This window comes from Desmodus rotundus, chromosome 11 (assembly GCF_022682495.2).
Source record: "Desmodus rotundus isolate HL8 chromosome 11, HLdesRot8A.1, whole genome shotgun sequence".
NCBI lineage: Eukaryota > Metazoa > Chordata > Mammalia > Chiroptera > Phyllostomidae > Desmodus > Desmodus rotundus.
The window spans coordinates 1,161,098-1,175,113 of NC_071397.1; the positions used below are offsets into that span (position 1 = coordinate 1,161,098).

The 14,016-nt window shown below is 50.9% G+C and overlaps 1 protein-coding gene, 2 long non-coding RNA genes and 2 other non-coding genes across 5 annotated transcripts; 4 read left to right on the forward strand and 1 right to left on the reverse strand.

Annotated features, from left to right (window-relative positions):
- The first annotated feature begins 40 nt into the window (after positions 1 to 40).
- On the forward strand, positions 41 to 2,249 carry LOC112302142 (heat shock 70 kDa protein 1). Its single transcript, XM_053913930.2, has one exon. The coding sequence runs from the start codon at positions 286 to 288 to the stop codon at positions 2,209 to 2,211; it is 1,926 nt and encodes a 641-aa protein (XP_053769905.1). The 5' UTR covers positions 41 to 285; the 3' UTR covers positions 2,212 to 2,249.
- A 442-nt stretch (positions 2,250 to 2,691) lies between these two features.
- On the reverse strand, positions 2,692 to 5,412 carry LOC123479460 (uncharacterized). Its single transcript, XR_006655082.3, has 2 exons — positions 5,181 to 5,412; positions 2,692 to 4,231 (listed from the first exon to the last, which is right to left on the reverse strand). It is a non-coding gene; the product is annotated as an uncharacterized lncRNA (long non-coding RNA).
- Positions 5,413 to 5,600: 188 nt separating this feature from the next.
- On the forward strand, positions 5,601 to 7,906 carry LOC112302221 (uncharacterized). Its single transcript, XR_011650569.1, has 4 exons — positions 5,601 to 5,746; positions 5,932 to 5,969; positions 6,190 to 6,229; positions 7,687 to 7,906. It is a non-coding gene; the product is annotated as an uncharacterized lncRNA (long non-coding RNA).
- LOC112302512 (small nucleolar RNA SNORD48) lies at positions 6,023 to 6,085 on the forward strand. The gene has a single exon (XR_002974568.1). It is a non-coding gene; the product is annotated as a small nucleolar RNA SNORD48 (small nucleolar RNA).
- On the forward strand, positions 6,761 to 6,828 carry LOC112302511 (small nucleolar RNA SNORD52). The gene has a single exon (XR_002974567.1). It is a non-coding gene; the product is annotated as a small nucleolar RNA SNORD52 (small nucleolar RNA).
- Positions 7,907 to 14,016: the final 6,110 nt, after the last annotated feature.

The window sequence follows — 14,016 nt, forward strand, 5'->3', positions numbered from 1 at the left end:
GGCACAGGCGGGGCTACGGGGAATTATAAACACAGAGCCTCCGCTCTCCGGCCAATTGCGAGCCCGCCGAGAACACCTGGTTCCCGAGCCTTCTACGGGCGGCGCTGGTGGACGCAGCCCCCGCACACCCGCTGCCTCCCGGCCGAGCTTCCGCGGACACCGGCGTTCAGTTTCCCGCTTCGGGAAGAAAAGAGCTTGGGCCGAGCTTCTGTGCTCGCGGACCCGGACCGCCGATTGCGGGAACAGCGCGAACCTGAGCGCGGGGCGAGAGAGCAGGGCGCCGGCATGGCTAAAACCACGGCCATCGGCATCGACCTGGGCACCACCTACTCGTGCGTGGGGGTGTTCCAGCACGGCAAGGTGGAGATCATCGCCAACGACCAGGGCAACCGCACCACCCCCAGCTACGTGGCCTTCACCGACACCGAGCGGCTCATCGGGGATGCGGCCAAGAACCAGGTGGCGCTGAACCCGCAGAACACGGTGTTTGACGCCAAGCGGCTGATCGGCCGGAAGTTCGGCGACCCGGTGGTGCAGTCGGACATGAAGCACTGGCCTTTCCAGGTGATAAGCGACGGGGACAAGCCCAAGGTGCAGGTGAGCTACAAGGGGGAGACCAAGGCGTTCTACCCCGAGGAGGTCTCGTCCATGGTCCTGACGAAGATGAAGGAGATCGCCGAGGCGTACCTGGGCTACCCGGTGAGCAACGCGGTGATCACCGTGCCGGCCTACTTCAACGACTCGCAGCGCCAGGCCACTAAGGACGCGGGGGTGATCGCGGGTCTGAACGTGCTGCGGATCATCAACGAGCCCACCGCCGCGGCCATCGCCTACGGCCTGGACAGGACGGGCAAGGGGGAGCGCAACGTGCTCATCTTTGACCTGGGCGGGGGCACCTTCGACGTGTCCATCCTGACCATCGACGACGGCATCTTCGAGGTGAAGGCCACGGCCGGCGACACGCACCTGGGAGGGGAGGACTTTGACAACAGGCTGGTGAGCCACTTCGTGGAGGAGTTCAAGCGGAAGCACAAGAAGGACATCAGCCAGAACAAGCGGGCCGTGAGGCGGCTGCGCACGGCCTGCGAGAGGGCCAAGAGGACCCTGTCGTCCAGCACGCAGGCCAGCCTGGAGATCGACTCCCTGTTCGAGGGCATCGACTTCTACACGTCCATCACCAGGGCGCGGTTCGAGGAGCTGTGCTCCGACCTGTTCCGCAGCACGCTGGAGCCCGTGGAGAAGGCCCTGCGCGACGCCAAACTGGACAAGGCCCAGATCCACGACCTGGTGCTGGTGGGCGGCTCCACCCGCATCCCCAAGGTGCAGAAGCTGCTGCAGGACTTCTTCAACGGGCGCGACCTCAACAAGAGCATCAACCCCGACGAGGCGGTGGCCTACGGGGCGGCGGTGCAGGCAGCCATCCTGATGGGGGACAAGTCCGAGAACGTGCAGGACCTGCTGCTGCTGGACGTGGCTCCGCTGTCGCTGGGCCTGGAGACGGCCGGGGGCGTGATGACTGCACTGATCAAGCGCAACTCCACCATCCCCACCAAGCAGACGCAGATCTTCACCACCTACTCGGACAACCAGCCGGGGGTGCTGATCCAGGTGTACGAGGGCGAGAGGGCCATGACGCGCGACAACAACCTGCTGGGGCGCTTCGAGCTGAGCGGCATCCCCCCGGCCCCCCGCGGCGTGCCCCAGATCGAGGTGACCTTCGACATCGACGCCAATGGCATCCTGAACGTCACGGCCACCGACAAGAGCACTGGCAAGGCCAACAAGATCACCATCACCAACGACAAGGGCCGCCTGAGCAAGGAGGAGATCGAGCGCATGGTGCAGGAGGCTGAGAGGTACAAAGCCGAGGACGAGGCCCAGCGCGACAGGGTGTCTGCCAAGAACGCGCTGGAGTCCTATGCCTTCAACATGAAGAGCGCTGTGGAGGATGAGGGGCTCCAAGGCAAGATCAGCGTGGCGGACAAGAAGAAGGTGCTGGACAAGTGCCAGGAGGTGATTTCCTGGCTGGATGCCAACAGCCTGGCGGAGAAGGAGGAGTTTGAGCACAAGAGGAAGGAGCTGGAGCAGGTGTGTAGCCCCATCATCAGCGGACTGTACCAGGGGGCGGGTGGCCCCGGGGCTGGTGGCTTTGGGGCTCAGGTCCCGAAGGCGGGCTCTGGCTCTGGCCCCACCATTGAGGAGGTGGATTAGGGCCCTACCTTTTCTCCCGTATTTGTTTCTGCAGCAGAGGTGACTCAAGGATCTTGCTGTTGCCCTAAATTTTTGTTAACTATCAATTTTCTATTTCAGTTCAGTCTTAGGTGTTATATGATTGATTCGTCTGTTTTTATTACGTGTAGTGCAACCAATGTGTTCTCTGGAATTCTTTGCATTTAATGTAACTTGGGACTCTAGAATGTCTGTTTTCCTCCTCAGTGAGTCAATTCTACTACCCTTTGTAGGAAGTGGGGATGTTGGTTTGGCTTTTAAAGACAAGTTTAAATGCCCACCTGCGAACCACAGGGACTCCGATTGATTCCCAGTCAGGGCACATACCTGGGTTGGGTGCCAGGTCCCCAGCTGGGGGCGTGCAAGAGGCATCACACATTGATGTTTCTCTCCCTCTCTCCCTTTCTCCTCTCTGTAAAAATAAATCTTCTAAAAAAATGTTAATGTATGACTTTTTATTTGTGAGTGTTAATGGACTCTTCCGAAATGTGTGAATTCCATACATGGTGAGAGGGGTCAGTACTTGTGATGACGGGGAAATATTGGGAGCCATGGCTATGGGCGTTTTTGTTGAGAATCACTCGTAGGTGGTGAATCACATTTGTGTTAGGAAACATTCTAGGTAACCGTGTTGATTGGGGTGGAGCTTGTTTTAGAGAAAAGGAGGGACAGAAGCAGCAGCAGTAGGGTTTGGGGGAGGGGAGATTAGTATGGGTTTAAAGGCTGTGTTTAGATAGAAGGGTTTACGGTTCCTCGTTTGCAGTTACATTTCAGAGCTCTTTAGTACCCAATCTTTACCTGTGAGTTTTCCAGTCTTCTGTTGAGGTTATAAAGACATCCAGGTTAGACAAAAGAACAAAAATGAGCTGCTGGCTCTGTAAATCCCACCTGGTGGTCAAATGCAGTTATTTCTCCTGGGAGTTTTGGTTGCCTCTCTTTATATTGTCCAAATGGTCTCACTTCCAAAGTTGTAACGTCATTTTGAGCAGAAATATGCTTTGGTAAGCGACACCTTCAGTGATGGTCACCCTAGCTGCAGTTACAAAAGTGAGGGCATGGCAATAAAGAGGGATGGGCTAGATACTGTACCAGGTTCTCTGAGTCACCCCAATAATGCTCAGTAACCCTCATCCCACCATCCTCTACACATCAGGTGTTTTAAAGCGTTTTTTAATAGGTAAGCATGTGGAGGTGGCCGCTTCAACTACACCCGAAACAAAATTAGCACAAGTCATGGTTTGGGGCCAGACGTGGGCCCCAAGTCTGGTTCTGAGTAATGCTTTTCCCCAAGTTTTAACAATCAGTACCCTCTTTGTCCTTTTTAATGGACGGGCTCAAAACAATAGTAAATTTAATGTAGAAAGGAGGAGAGAAAAGCTGTACACTATAGAGGTGGGGAGATACGGAAAATGGTCCTTCCTTCCATGTGAGCCTTTGCCTAGGGGATTCTTCCAGCTCAGCAATGAAGTGTCCTGAACACTTCCTCTAGCCTGAAAGAATTCCACCTCCTTCCTGCCAAAAACAGTCTGGAAATATGAATACCTATGCCAAAATCAAAATGAAAATTCCATGTTGTATCTTCCAATAGCTTACCTTCTGAGGAAGGTAAAAGAAAACTTGTTAGGGATGACATTGTACAGGTAAGTCCTCGTAAAGCTTGTTCAAGCTGCCCAGGTGTTTCTACCTTGCAACCAAAGCGCACCAGGTGATACCCCTGATTGTATCTTTAGGAGCAGGAAGTTGTCTGTTTCCAGGGGCCCAGCTGGTGGTAAGGAACTCGCTGCTGTGAGTGGGAGCCTGAAGGCTGGTAAGGCCTTAAAATGTTGACTCACTGGTGGCAGCAGCAGCAGTAATAATAGAGGTTAGGGAAATCTCTAGCAACAGCATCTCCAAGCAACAGTGTAATAGAGCCCCGAAGAGAATTCCTCAGGCTGGGCCAGTTCAGATCATGACTCCCTCATTAGGGAAGTGGTTCATTAGGAAGCAGTATCAGAATATGTGACTGTATGGAAAAAAATAAAATTAAAAAAATACATATTAGTACAGTCAGTACTAAAAAAAGTCATTGCCCACCTGTACACACAACATATTGAAACTTCAAGCAAAATTTACTTTGCAGCAACAGCCACAGGTGGAGGCCCTTTGGGTGAGAAATGTATCAAATAAATGAATACCACAGCACTCTTGGAAGAAATAATGTTTTTTTGGAAGAGAGATTTTTGATGGAAGGTTGAAACTGGGGGAAGGCCAGGGCAGATGGAAGGATAATTGGGTAAGAAAGTAAAGGGATATTTCCTGCACCCACAATAGCCTTCTTCCAAACTTTACTCTTTGCTCACTGTGTCTAAATTATGTGACTCAAAAGGGAGACTGATTTTGTATGGTTCAGAACTCCCAAATCACCATTACACGTGGCTTGAAAAAGATGCCAACACGCATCACCAAAAACGACTAACATTTACAAATGAGGGGTCCAGGTGGGCCAGGTAGGTGGGATTTGGGATAATACACAAGCTGATGGTTTAAGGGCCAAGAGCAAATGATTAGAGGATGTTTGAGAGGGAAGATATTTGAGAGTGAATTCTAGTGAAGGGAGAACACGGCCTGGCTGCTGCCAGCAACTGCAATTGGTTTGCTTCCAACGCTTCCTCACATACGGTGCAGCTCAGAGCATACTGAACACGTCCGCTGGTTTTGGTCAACTCCCAGGCCGGGCGCTACTCATAAAAGGAATAAGAATGAGGACGGGAGAGGAGCTGCTCACTGGTAGAATTTAAGTTTGCAAGATAAAAAAGGTCTTGGAGATTGGTTACACAACAATGTAATACACTTTACAGAAGTGTACGCATAAAAAAGGCTAGAGTGGTTTATAGACATCCAATTATGTATTTCAAATTTATGCAGTTTATTGTGGTCAATGATATCAATGCAGATAAAGACATGACGCTTACTGTGCCTGACAGGTCTGCGGGCTCCAGTGGGGCTGCGAATGCAGATTTCGCTGGCTCTACGGAGCGGGCTGACGGTTCTGGGAGTGGCCCTGGCGCCCAGCGGGCGGGCAAGGGCAAGGCCGGAGCCCGAGTCCTGAACCGGCGGGGCCACCAGGAGGAGCGCTCTGCTGCGCGCGCACGTGGCGGGCGCAGGGCCTTCCAGCCCGCTGGCCGGTCACATCACCTGTTTTTCAAAATCCACAAAATGTCTCCGCATACTTGACCAGAAGAGTGTGAAACAGTCACTGATGGCCGCTCTTCCACTTGGTTTTATTCTTATTTGGACGGACAACCAGCAAATGCGGCGGGTCCCACCAGGCATCTAAGAAGACAGCCAAGGCCGTCAGGCCCCGACCTCGCGCCACCTTAAATAGCCGGCCCGAGAACGCTGGTTCTCTTTGTGCGGATGGCTCGTGGGTGGCGGCTTCCTATGCGGCGTGCTCGCTGGCTGCCATGCTGCCTGCCTCCCAAGGACGGGATGGTAGCGGGCCGTGGCGCCACGGGCGTCCTCGCGCAGCCCTCCGCAGGCAAGTACCCCGGGGCCCTGCTGGGGAGGGCACCGCAGTCTCGGGCTGAGCAGGATGAGTTACCATTACAGACTAGAGTTTCTGATGTCCGCGTGACGCCACTGCTTGGAACTGACCCAGTCCGGAGCGTGGGGGGCCCCGCTAGAGGCCTGCGAGCCTTTGCTGACTCACTGGTCTCTTTACAGGCCCTGATTCTCGCGGAAGGGTCCACAGCGCAACAAGGGTGAGTGGATTGTGCGACATGGAGTGGCTGAGGTCTCCCTGGGGTAGCATGGGGGTGATGATGACTCCCGGTGACTCTGAGTGTCTCGCTGACGCCACAACCGCAGCGCGCTGACCACCTCCCTCCCTGGACTGGGATCCCTGGTATCTGGTACAGGGAGAAGTTGAGGGCCGGGAACCCTTATTAACCACTTAACTCCTGTGTTTGATTTCTCCTCTAGGGCTTTAAGACATAGACCAATGTGCTATCCTTGAATAAAGGTGAGTGTTAGGTGTGAGCGTGTTCTAAGTACCTTTTCAGAGACCCACTAGCTCCCAAGCTCTTTGATGGGGCGCTGTGGAGTCTGCCTGCCTTTTATTTATTACTTATTTCTTTTTTAAGCTTTATTTTTATCATTGACACTCACACAGATATCCCATCCCCCCTTTGCCCACCTCCACCCAGCCCTCACTCCCCTTTCCCTTTAGCCATCGCCACCACCGATCAGTCTGCCTTTCTAAGGGCACTTGCAAAAATGTAAACCTGTCACTTGGTGGTTTTCCAAGGGCCACTGTTTGGATTCTACTTCTTGTGATCATTACTTTCCAAGAAATCTTTTACAGTGCCCTGTATTGTTTTCTCAGCCTGGTTAAACCTGCTCTCTCCACCCCTTTTCCTCCATGCTGGGCCGGAACTACTCTATGCAGGTCTAGCTTTATTTCCTACTTCTCCCAAACTACCTATTCTTGTGTCTTCGAATGTTCTAGATCTTTTCCCAGAATACCTTCCCTTGATCCAGGTCTCCCTGATTTGGGAATGATGATTTCTCAGACTAGAGTCACTGACACTGGTGTTGATGTCAAAGATTAAGTTCTGACTCATTTAGGGAACTGGAAATTTGGGTGTGTCTGAGAAGGGCCAATGGGTGGGCGGTAACTCGTTTGTCCATTTTCATTGGTTGTTCTGTTTTCCTGTTTCTAGCAATGAGCTTTGCAAGCCCAACCCGCTGCAGTGCCCCTTCCCAGATTCACCACTAAACTGGTGACTGAAAGCCCAAGGTTACTCCTCTTGGGAAAGTGCTGTTGTGATGGCTGGGATGCCTGGGTAATGGTTCCTGCCGCTTCGGGCTGTGCTTCACAAGAGCCACGGTCCCTCTCTTGGGCTACTCTGGTGAGTCTGCGGGTTTTTCTTCCAGCCCCAGAGTGGTGGTGATGACCTGGTTGGACAATAGTCTCTGAATATTTCTCAGCATCTTAGAAACCACCTGATGCACTCATCACTCTTTAAGGGGGAAAAAAAAAAGATTTATTTATTTTTAGAGAGAGAGGAAGGAAAGGAAAAAGGGAGAGAAACGTTGAGCGGTTGCCTCTCTCAGGCATCCTCATCCAGGCGCCAGGGCTGCAGGTGGGGCCACTCTTACCTCTCTTTGGTTTTTTCTTTAATGTTGTTTTAGAGAAGGGGGGGGGACGGAGGGAGAAAGAGGATGAGAAACATCGATGTGTAAGAGTAAGAGAGAAATGGTTTGACCAGTTGCCTCTCACACGCCCCCAACCAGGGCCCTGGCAATCCTGATGGAACCAAGATGCCAGCGCCCAGCCCTGTGAGCCACACCAGTCAGGACGTTTACCACTCTGAGCCTCCCTTTTTTGCCATTTGGCAACTCCTCTGCCAGCCCAGCTTTCTGCTTTAATGAGTTACCTGTATAGTTCTGATCCATGTTCCTTTTACGAAATTTCAGGATTTTGCTGACAAAAAGTACGCCTTCTGTCTGGTTTGGGGCAGATCCTAGGAACTTCCTGCATTAGCCAGTGTGAGCAGCTGTCGACTTACTGGAGGAAAAAAACTGCCTTGAAATTTGGAGGAGCTTCAATATCATTTATCTTTCACTTCACTTTGTCTGAAATAAGTCCTTGGTTTTATTAAAAGGATTCCAATAAAACATGTTAAAGGAAATAAAATCGATTCTTTCTTTGGCCTCAGTGAAAACAGGATGGTTCAGAAACGTTTGGGAAAGGCAGCAGTAGCAACCACCAGTGGAGGAGATCACAGTGACGGTAGCCGCACCCCTGTGGGGGGGCGTAAAGAGCTGGAGTTAGCCTGTACCACGTCCGCATTGTCAAGGGTTTCCAGACTGTATCATAGAATTCTGATGTAGATGCTGTTAGCAAGGATTTGGGGTTTTTATGATGAAGAATACTGACATAGTCACTTAATTTGCCTTTTGATGAATTGGCGAAAATACAGGTTGTCTAGATGCATTTTAAAAGAACACACGGGTGGTTGTCAGGATGGGGGGTTTAACGGGTTGTTTTACAAGATGAAAAAAATTATGGAGATACGTGGTGGTGAGTATTTTATCACCAGTTTGTGTACCTACTGACCTTAAAAATTGCTTTTTTTTTTCATTAAAAAATTTTTATTTTTAGAGAAGGGAAGGGAGGGAGAAAGGAAGAGAAACAGTTTGTGGTTGCCTCTTGGGTGCCGCCTGCTGGGGACCTGGCCCACAACCCAGGCATGCACCCCACCTGGGGATTGAACCCATGACCCTCTGTTTTGCAGGCTGGCACTCAGTCCGGAAGGGTCAGGCCAGATTTCCAACCCACTGGACTACTCATGACTGAGTCATCCCAACTCAGTTCACAGCCCACAGCTTAATGGAAACTTCCCACCTCCTAGGATAGACGTCTGATGCCAGCAGCACTGGCCGGTGGTCAGACTGACTTTACCTGGGAACAGCTCGGCGGGTGGTCAGACTGACTACTGTGCCTGGGAACAGCTCAGCCCTTTACCTACCGTCCCGGCTCATATCCTGAAACCCTGAGGCACCAGCCTAGAAGAACAAGAGACTAACCCCTCCCCTATCCCCCTCAAACCCTTTTAAAAACCCCCGTTCTTGCCTTTTCCCAGGGACCACAGTGTCAAATAAAGGCGCTTGGGTCGTGCCATCTGGCTCGAACACCTGCTGAGCCACACCAAGGGCTGCATTTCTTCTGCTGAACATTTCTAGCTTGGTTCCCACCACTTAAACTGATGAGCAAAAATTTTCTTTTTTAAAGATGGTATGTATGTATGTAGAGAGGAGAAGGGAGGGAAAGGACAATGAGGGACCTGGCCTGCAACCCGAGCGTGTGCCGTGACACAGAATCAAACCAACCTTTTTGTGGGATGACGTCCGACCCACTGAGAGACACCAGTCAGGGCATCCTTTATTTTTCTTTTCTTTTTTAAAAAGATTTTATTTTTAGAGGGGAAGGAAGGGAGAAAGAGGGAAACATCAATGTGTGGTTGCCTCTCACATGCCCCCCACTGGAGATGTAACCTGTGACCCTTGGGTTCAAAGGCCCGTGTTCAACCCACCGAGCCACACCAGCCAGGAAGTCTGCTTTTTACATGCCTCAATTGAGTCCCTAGAAATCAACTTTGCCCACTTTACTGCCAAGGAAAGGAAAGCTGAGGGATGTTGGATAATTTGCTTAAGCAGGGTGTCAAAGTCTTTTCACCGGGGGCCACATCAGCCTTGCAGCTGCCTTCAAAGGGCTGAATGTAATTTTAGGACTGTATAAATATAACTTACTCCTTAATCAGGGGCAAGGAGCTCGGCTCTGCCACTGGGTAGAAACAAGGTGCCAGGCCAGATAAAACAAGGTCGAGGGCCGGATTCGGCTCACAGGCCTTGTGTTCGCTGCCTGTGGCTTTAGGCTTGCTCTGCGTCTTCCCCCAGGTGTGTTACCTTTACCTTCCTCTCTCCTAAGCTTCACGGACCCTTCTTTTGCCTCTGTAATGTGTGTCTCCTGAACCCATTTCTTGTACACCTCGCTTCTACCTCTGACTTTTGAAATAAACTTTGTCTTGTTAAAAAAAAAACAAACAAAACTTGCTTAAGCCCAGAGATGGGAAGTATCAGGACGGACATTCCCTTGTCTCCAATGAACCAGTCCATCACCTGGCGTTAGAACATCAATAATTGAAGCATCTGCCTTTGACATCTCCCTTTCTCCCCTCCTGGGTCAGAGGAAACCGCACAGTTGAATTGTGGCTTTACTATTCCCTGCCTGTTCTTTATGCTTTCATTCTGCATTCTCGTTACAGTGTTTGGTTTTGTTACCTTCTGGGATTTCATAAACAGGGACTAATTCTACATGTGGTTCTACTGCACCTTGCTTTTTTCATAAGTGCATTTGTCTGGGGTGACTATCCCATAGTAAACATAGGGGACTGGTTAAGATTTGGGAGCCAAACTGAACACTTTTTTTTGCCTAAGTTAACTTAGCCACACTCACAATGTCCTCGTCTGTAAATGGGTGAAAGAGTGCCACCCATACAGAGTTGTTAAAGGTACGTGCCCTTAAAACGGTGCCGAGCACAAAACAAACCCTACTGGGTATCAGCTATAATCATATTCCGACAGTTCAGTCATTAACTTACACTTAGTACCTCAGTCACCCTTACTTAGCCCCTGGCTTCCCTTTGGATGGTCGACTTCATTTTATCCATGGGGTCTCTCGTATTGTTGCCCTTATTTGTGGGGTCCTTCCCTGGGTGTGGGGACCCTCGGTCCTCTGCCAACGCCAGGTTTGGAGTGTAAGATTGAGCTGCAACCATGGTGAAGGTGGTCGTGTGAGCTTTATTCCGGGCTTGGAAATGACTGGTCTTCTGCGTCCTAGAGCCCCACAGCGTGCCCTCAGGGCTGAGGACTTGATAAAACCTCCACCCCGAGACGTGGTCTTCCTTGCCCCCCGGGTTCTAGGAGGGGAGCAACTTCAGAAGTAGCCAGTCTACCCCACCCCCCACCCTCCCCTAGCTCTCTACAGTTACTCTGTAGAATAAACTCACGAGTTTACATAATACAGATGCAGGATTAAAAGGAAATAAATGAGTGGTGCAGAGGAAAGGGACCAGGAGGACGCAGATATTAAGGCTGCCATGAGCATGGTCAGGGTCCCCACGGCCCCTTCAGCCCCGGAGGACCTTCCTCCTTACTCAGCTGAGGGAGGTGGGGGAAGTGAGCCTGGACTGGTCTCTGTCCAAAACCTAATTTGGAAGAGCTGAAACCCCTACCGGGGCCGGGCAACACCCTCTGCGGAGACTTGCAGCGGGAGTAGGGCCACATCCTCCGTTTTCTACACCAGATCTGTTAAACTGGAAAAACCGAAATCCTCCGTACAGAGATGGTCCTGCTGAAACGACTGACACCGTTACGTCCGCTGCTGCTACACACGACCCCAGCTGGGCAGACACACAAGCCTTACTAAATGTTTCATGTGGGAAGAGCAGAGGCGGCACTGGATGAGGCAAAGGAAGAGGCTCTGGGACTGCACCGAGAAAACCCAGATGGGGCTCCCGGCCCTACTAAGGCAATCAATCCCTCTAACCGCACCGGACTAGGACCCCAATGGGAGTGCTTTACGGAGCACTGTGAGTGGGGCCTCCTCGAGGGACTGAAGAAAGGAGTCCACACGCAGAAAAGTCTGAATATGGTGAAGGCGGTACAACAAGAGCCCGCAGAGGACCCCTCGGATTTCCTTGAAAGAAACTACCAGGCCTGTGGGAAATACACTGATTCGGACCCACAAGCCCCTGAAAATATTGGAATCCTGAATATGACGTTCATCTCTCAAAGTGCACCCTGACATCAGAAAGAAACTTCAGAAGTCAGAAGGAGGAATAGGCAAGAATCTTTCACAATTAGTAGACACTGCCTTCGAAGTTTATTGTAACAGAGAAGAAACAAAGGCCCAATCAGCCACTGTTTTCTTGGAACAGGCCTCAGGGCAATTCCATTGGTGGGCAAGAGGCACCGGACCCCCGTCTACAACGCTTGCCACTGATCCATATGCAATGGCGCAGGAAAGGGGCCCTGGAAAACTGAGTGGCCCAGGTGAGGGAAAAGGGGCCAGAGCCCGAGAACTTGAGTTATGCTGGGAAAAGGAATTTACTCAGATGACGACTGGTGGGGTGCAGAGGTTCTCTCATTACTACAACCTATTAAAGTCACCCCCCAGGAGCCTCCAGTGAAGCTAACCATGGGGAGGACACACTCTAGAGTTTTTTATTGATGCCAGAGTGACATACCCCATGGCCAGTAGACCTCTGAGTCCCCACAGCAGGCTACAACTGGGGTCTCTGGAAGTCCTGAAAACCAGTGTTTCTTGGAATCATTAGAATGTGCCACAGGAACCCTGGCTGGTGTGGCTCAGTGGACTGAGTGCTGGCCTGAGAACCAAAGGGTTGCCAGTTTGATTCCCAGTCAGGGCGCATGCCTGGGTTATGGGTCAGGTCTCCAATAGGGGGCAGTCAAGAGGCAACCAACCACACATGTTTCTCTTCCTCTCCCTTCCCCTCTCTAAAAATAAATAAGTAACATCTTTTTTTTTTTTTTAAAGAGAATGTGCCATGGGAAATATGGTTTTAACTCATAAATTCTTTTAAATATTTTACTTCTTTATTTTTAGAGAGAGGAAAGGAGGGAGAAAGAGAGGGAGAGAAACATCAATGTGTGGTTATCTCTTGCACCTCCCCTACTGGGTACCTGGCCCGCAATGCAACCCAGGCAGAGTAGGAATTGAACCAATGAACTTTTGGTTCGCAGGCTGAGGCTCAATCTACTGAGCCACACCAGCCAGGGTTAACTCATAAACTCATATATTCCTGAGTGTCCAATTCTTCTGGGAAGGGACTTGCTGTCAAAACTCTGAGCTCAGATTCCTTTTTTCTGCAGAAGAGCAACAGCTCCACCTACAGGTCTCTCTGGAGCACGCATGCAATTCTTCACGAGGTTGTGCAGGGGAGAGAAAGAAGCAGACAGATCCCTGGTGAAATCAAGAATCAGACAAACCCCGTTGTGTGGGCTGCTGGAAGGCCGGGGAGGGCTCAGCTAGCCTCCCCTGTTAAGGATGACCTCAAACCCGGGGCAGGAATTCCCAATAAGAGGCAGTATCGCTTGTAGAAAGAGGTCCTAAAAGAATATGCCCAATAATTCAGAAGTTTCAGGAATATGGACGTACTCAGCCTGCTGCCCTCCATACAGACACCCATATTGCCCACTGAGAAGCCTCCCTCCAATGCCTATCAGTTTGTACGAGATGTAAGGGCCAAATGACATTGTGCATGCCACTCACCCTACTGGCCTGCACCTTTATACTGTGGTAAACAGTATGCCTGGGGACAGCCTTTGACAGTCAGGTTCCAGTTGTTCAAGACTCTCAACCGTTGTTTGCTTTTGAATGCAAGGACTGGGAAGTTCGAGAACTCCCCCGCAATTCTGGGGGAGGCCCCGAGTCAGGACATAAAGGACCTAACACTAGAAGGAGGAACTGTGTTACAATATGTAGATGACCTCTTAACTGCCAGGCCATCATTTCGGCAATGTTTAACAATGTTTAGCTAGGGTAGTACACTGTAGCTACCTTGAACCACCTGGCATCTTGTGGCTATAAAGTATCAGCAGAGAAGGCTCGGATTTGCCAACAGACAATAAGGTTTCTCGGGTTCCTGCTTGAACCTGGCAAAAGGAGTCTTATTGGAAACAGAAAAGAAACCATAATTCAAATGAGTGTTCCTAATACCGGGAAACAGCTAAGAGAATTCCTGGGGAGGGCAGGCAACTGCCGCATTTGGATTCCAAACTTTGGGCTAATTGCTAAACCACCGCATGAAGCTCTGAAAAGACTGGAGTATAATAACCCTTTACAGTGGATGAAGGAGTGCACTCAGGGTTCTGAGTCCCCAAAGGCAATCTGGCTTCTGCACCAGCCTTGGGGCTTCCAAACCACGAAAGCCCTTCCAATTTTATGTTCATGAAAGACAGGGGGTTACCCTAGGAGCCCTCAGCCAACTGCTTAGGGACATTCTGGAACCCATCACATACTTGTCAAAGAAATTAGGTCACATAGTCCAGGGGTGGCCAGCCTGCTTGTGAGCTGTGACAGCCACCTGTGAGCTCACGCAGGAAGCTGAGAAGTTTTCCTTAGGACGGCCTATCACCATTCATGCACCCTTCCAGGTGTTGAGCCTGCTGGAGCAAGAAGGAAATTCGGGGCTCACTGCTGGAAGGACGGGCAGGTACCGA

Bases quoted from the DNA above. Each gene is read 5' to 3' on its own strand.
- LOC112302142 (XM_053913930.2), top strand. From the start codon at position 286: ATGGCTAAAACCACGGCCATCGGCATCGACCTGGGCACCACCTACTCG.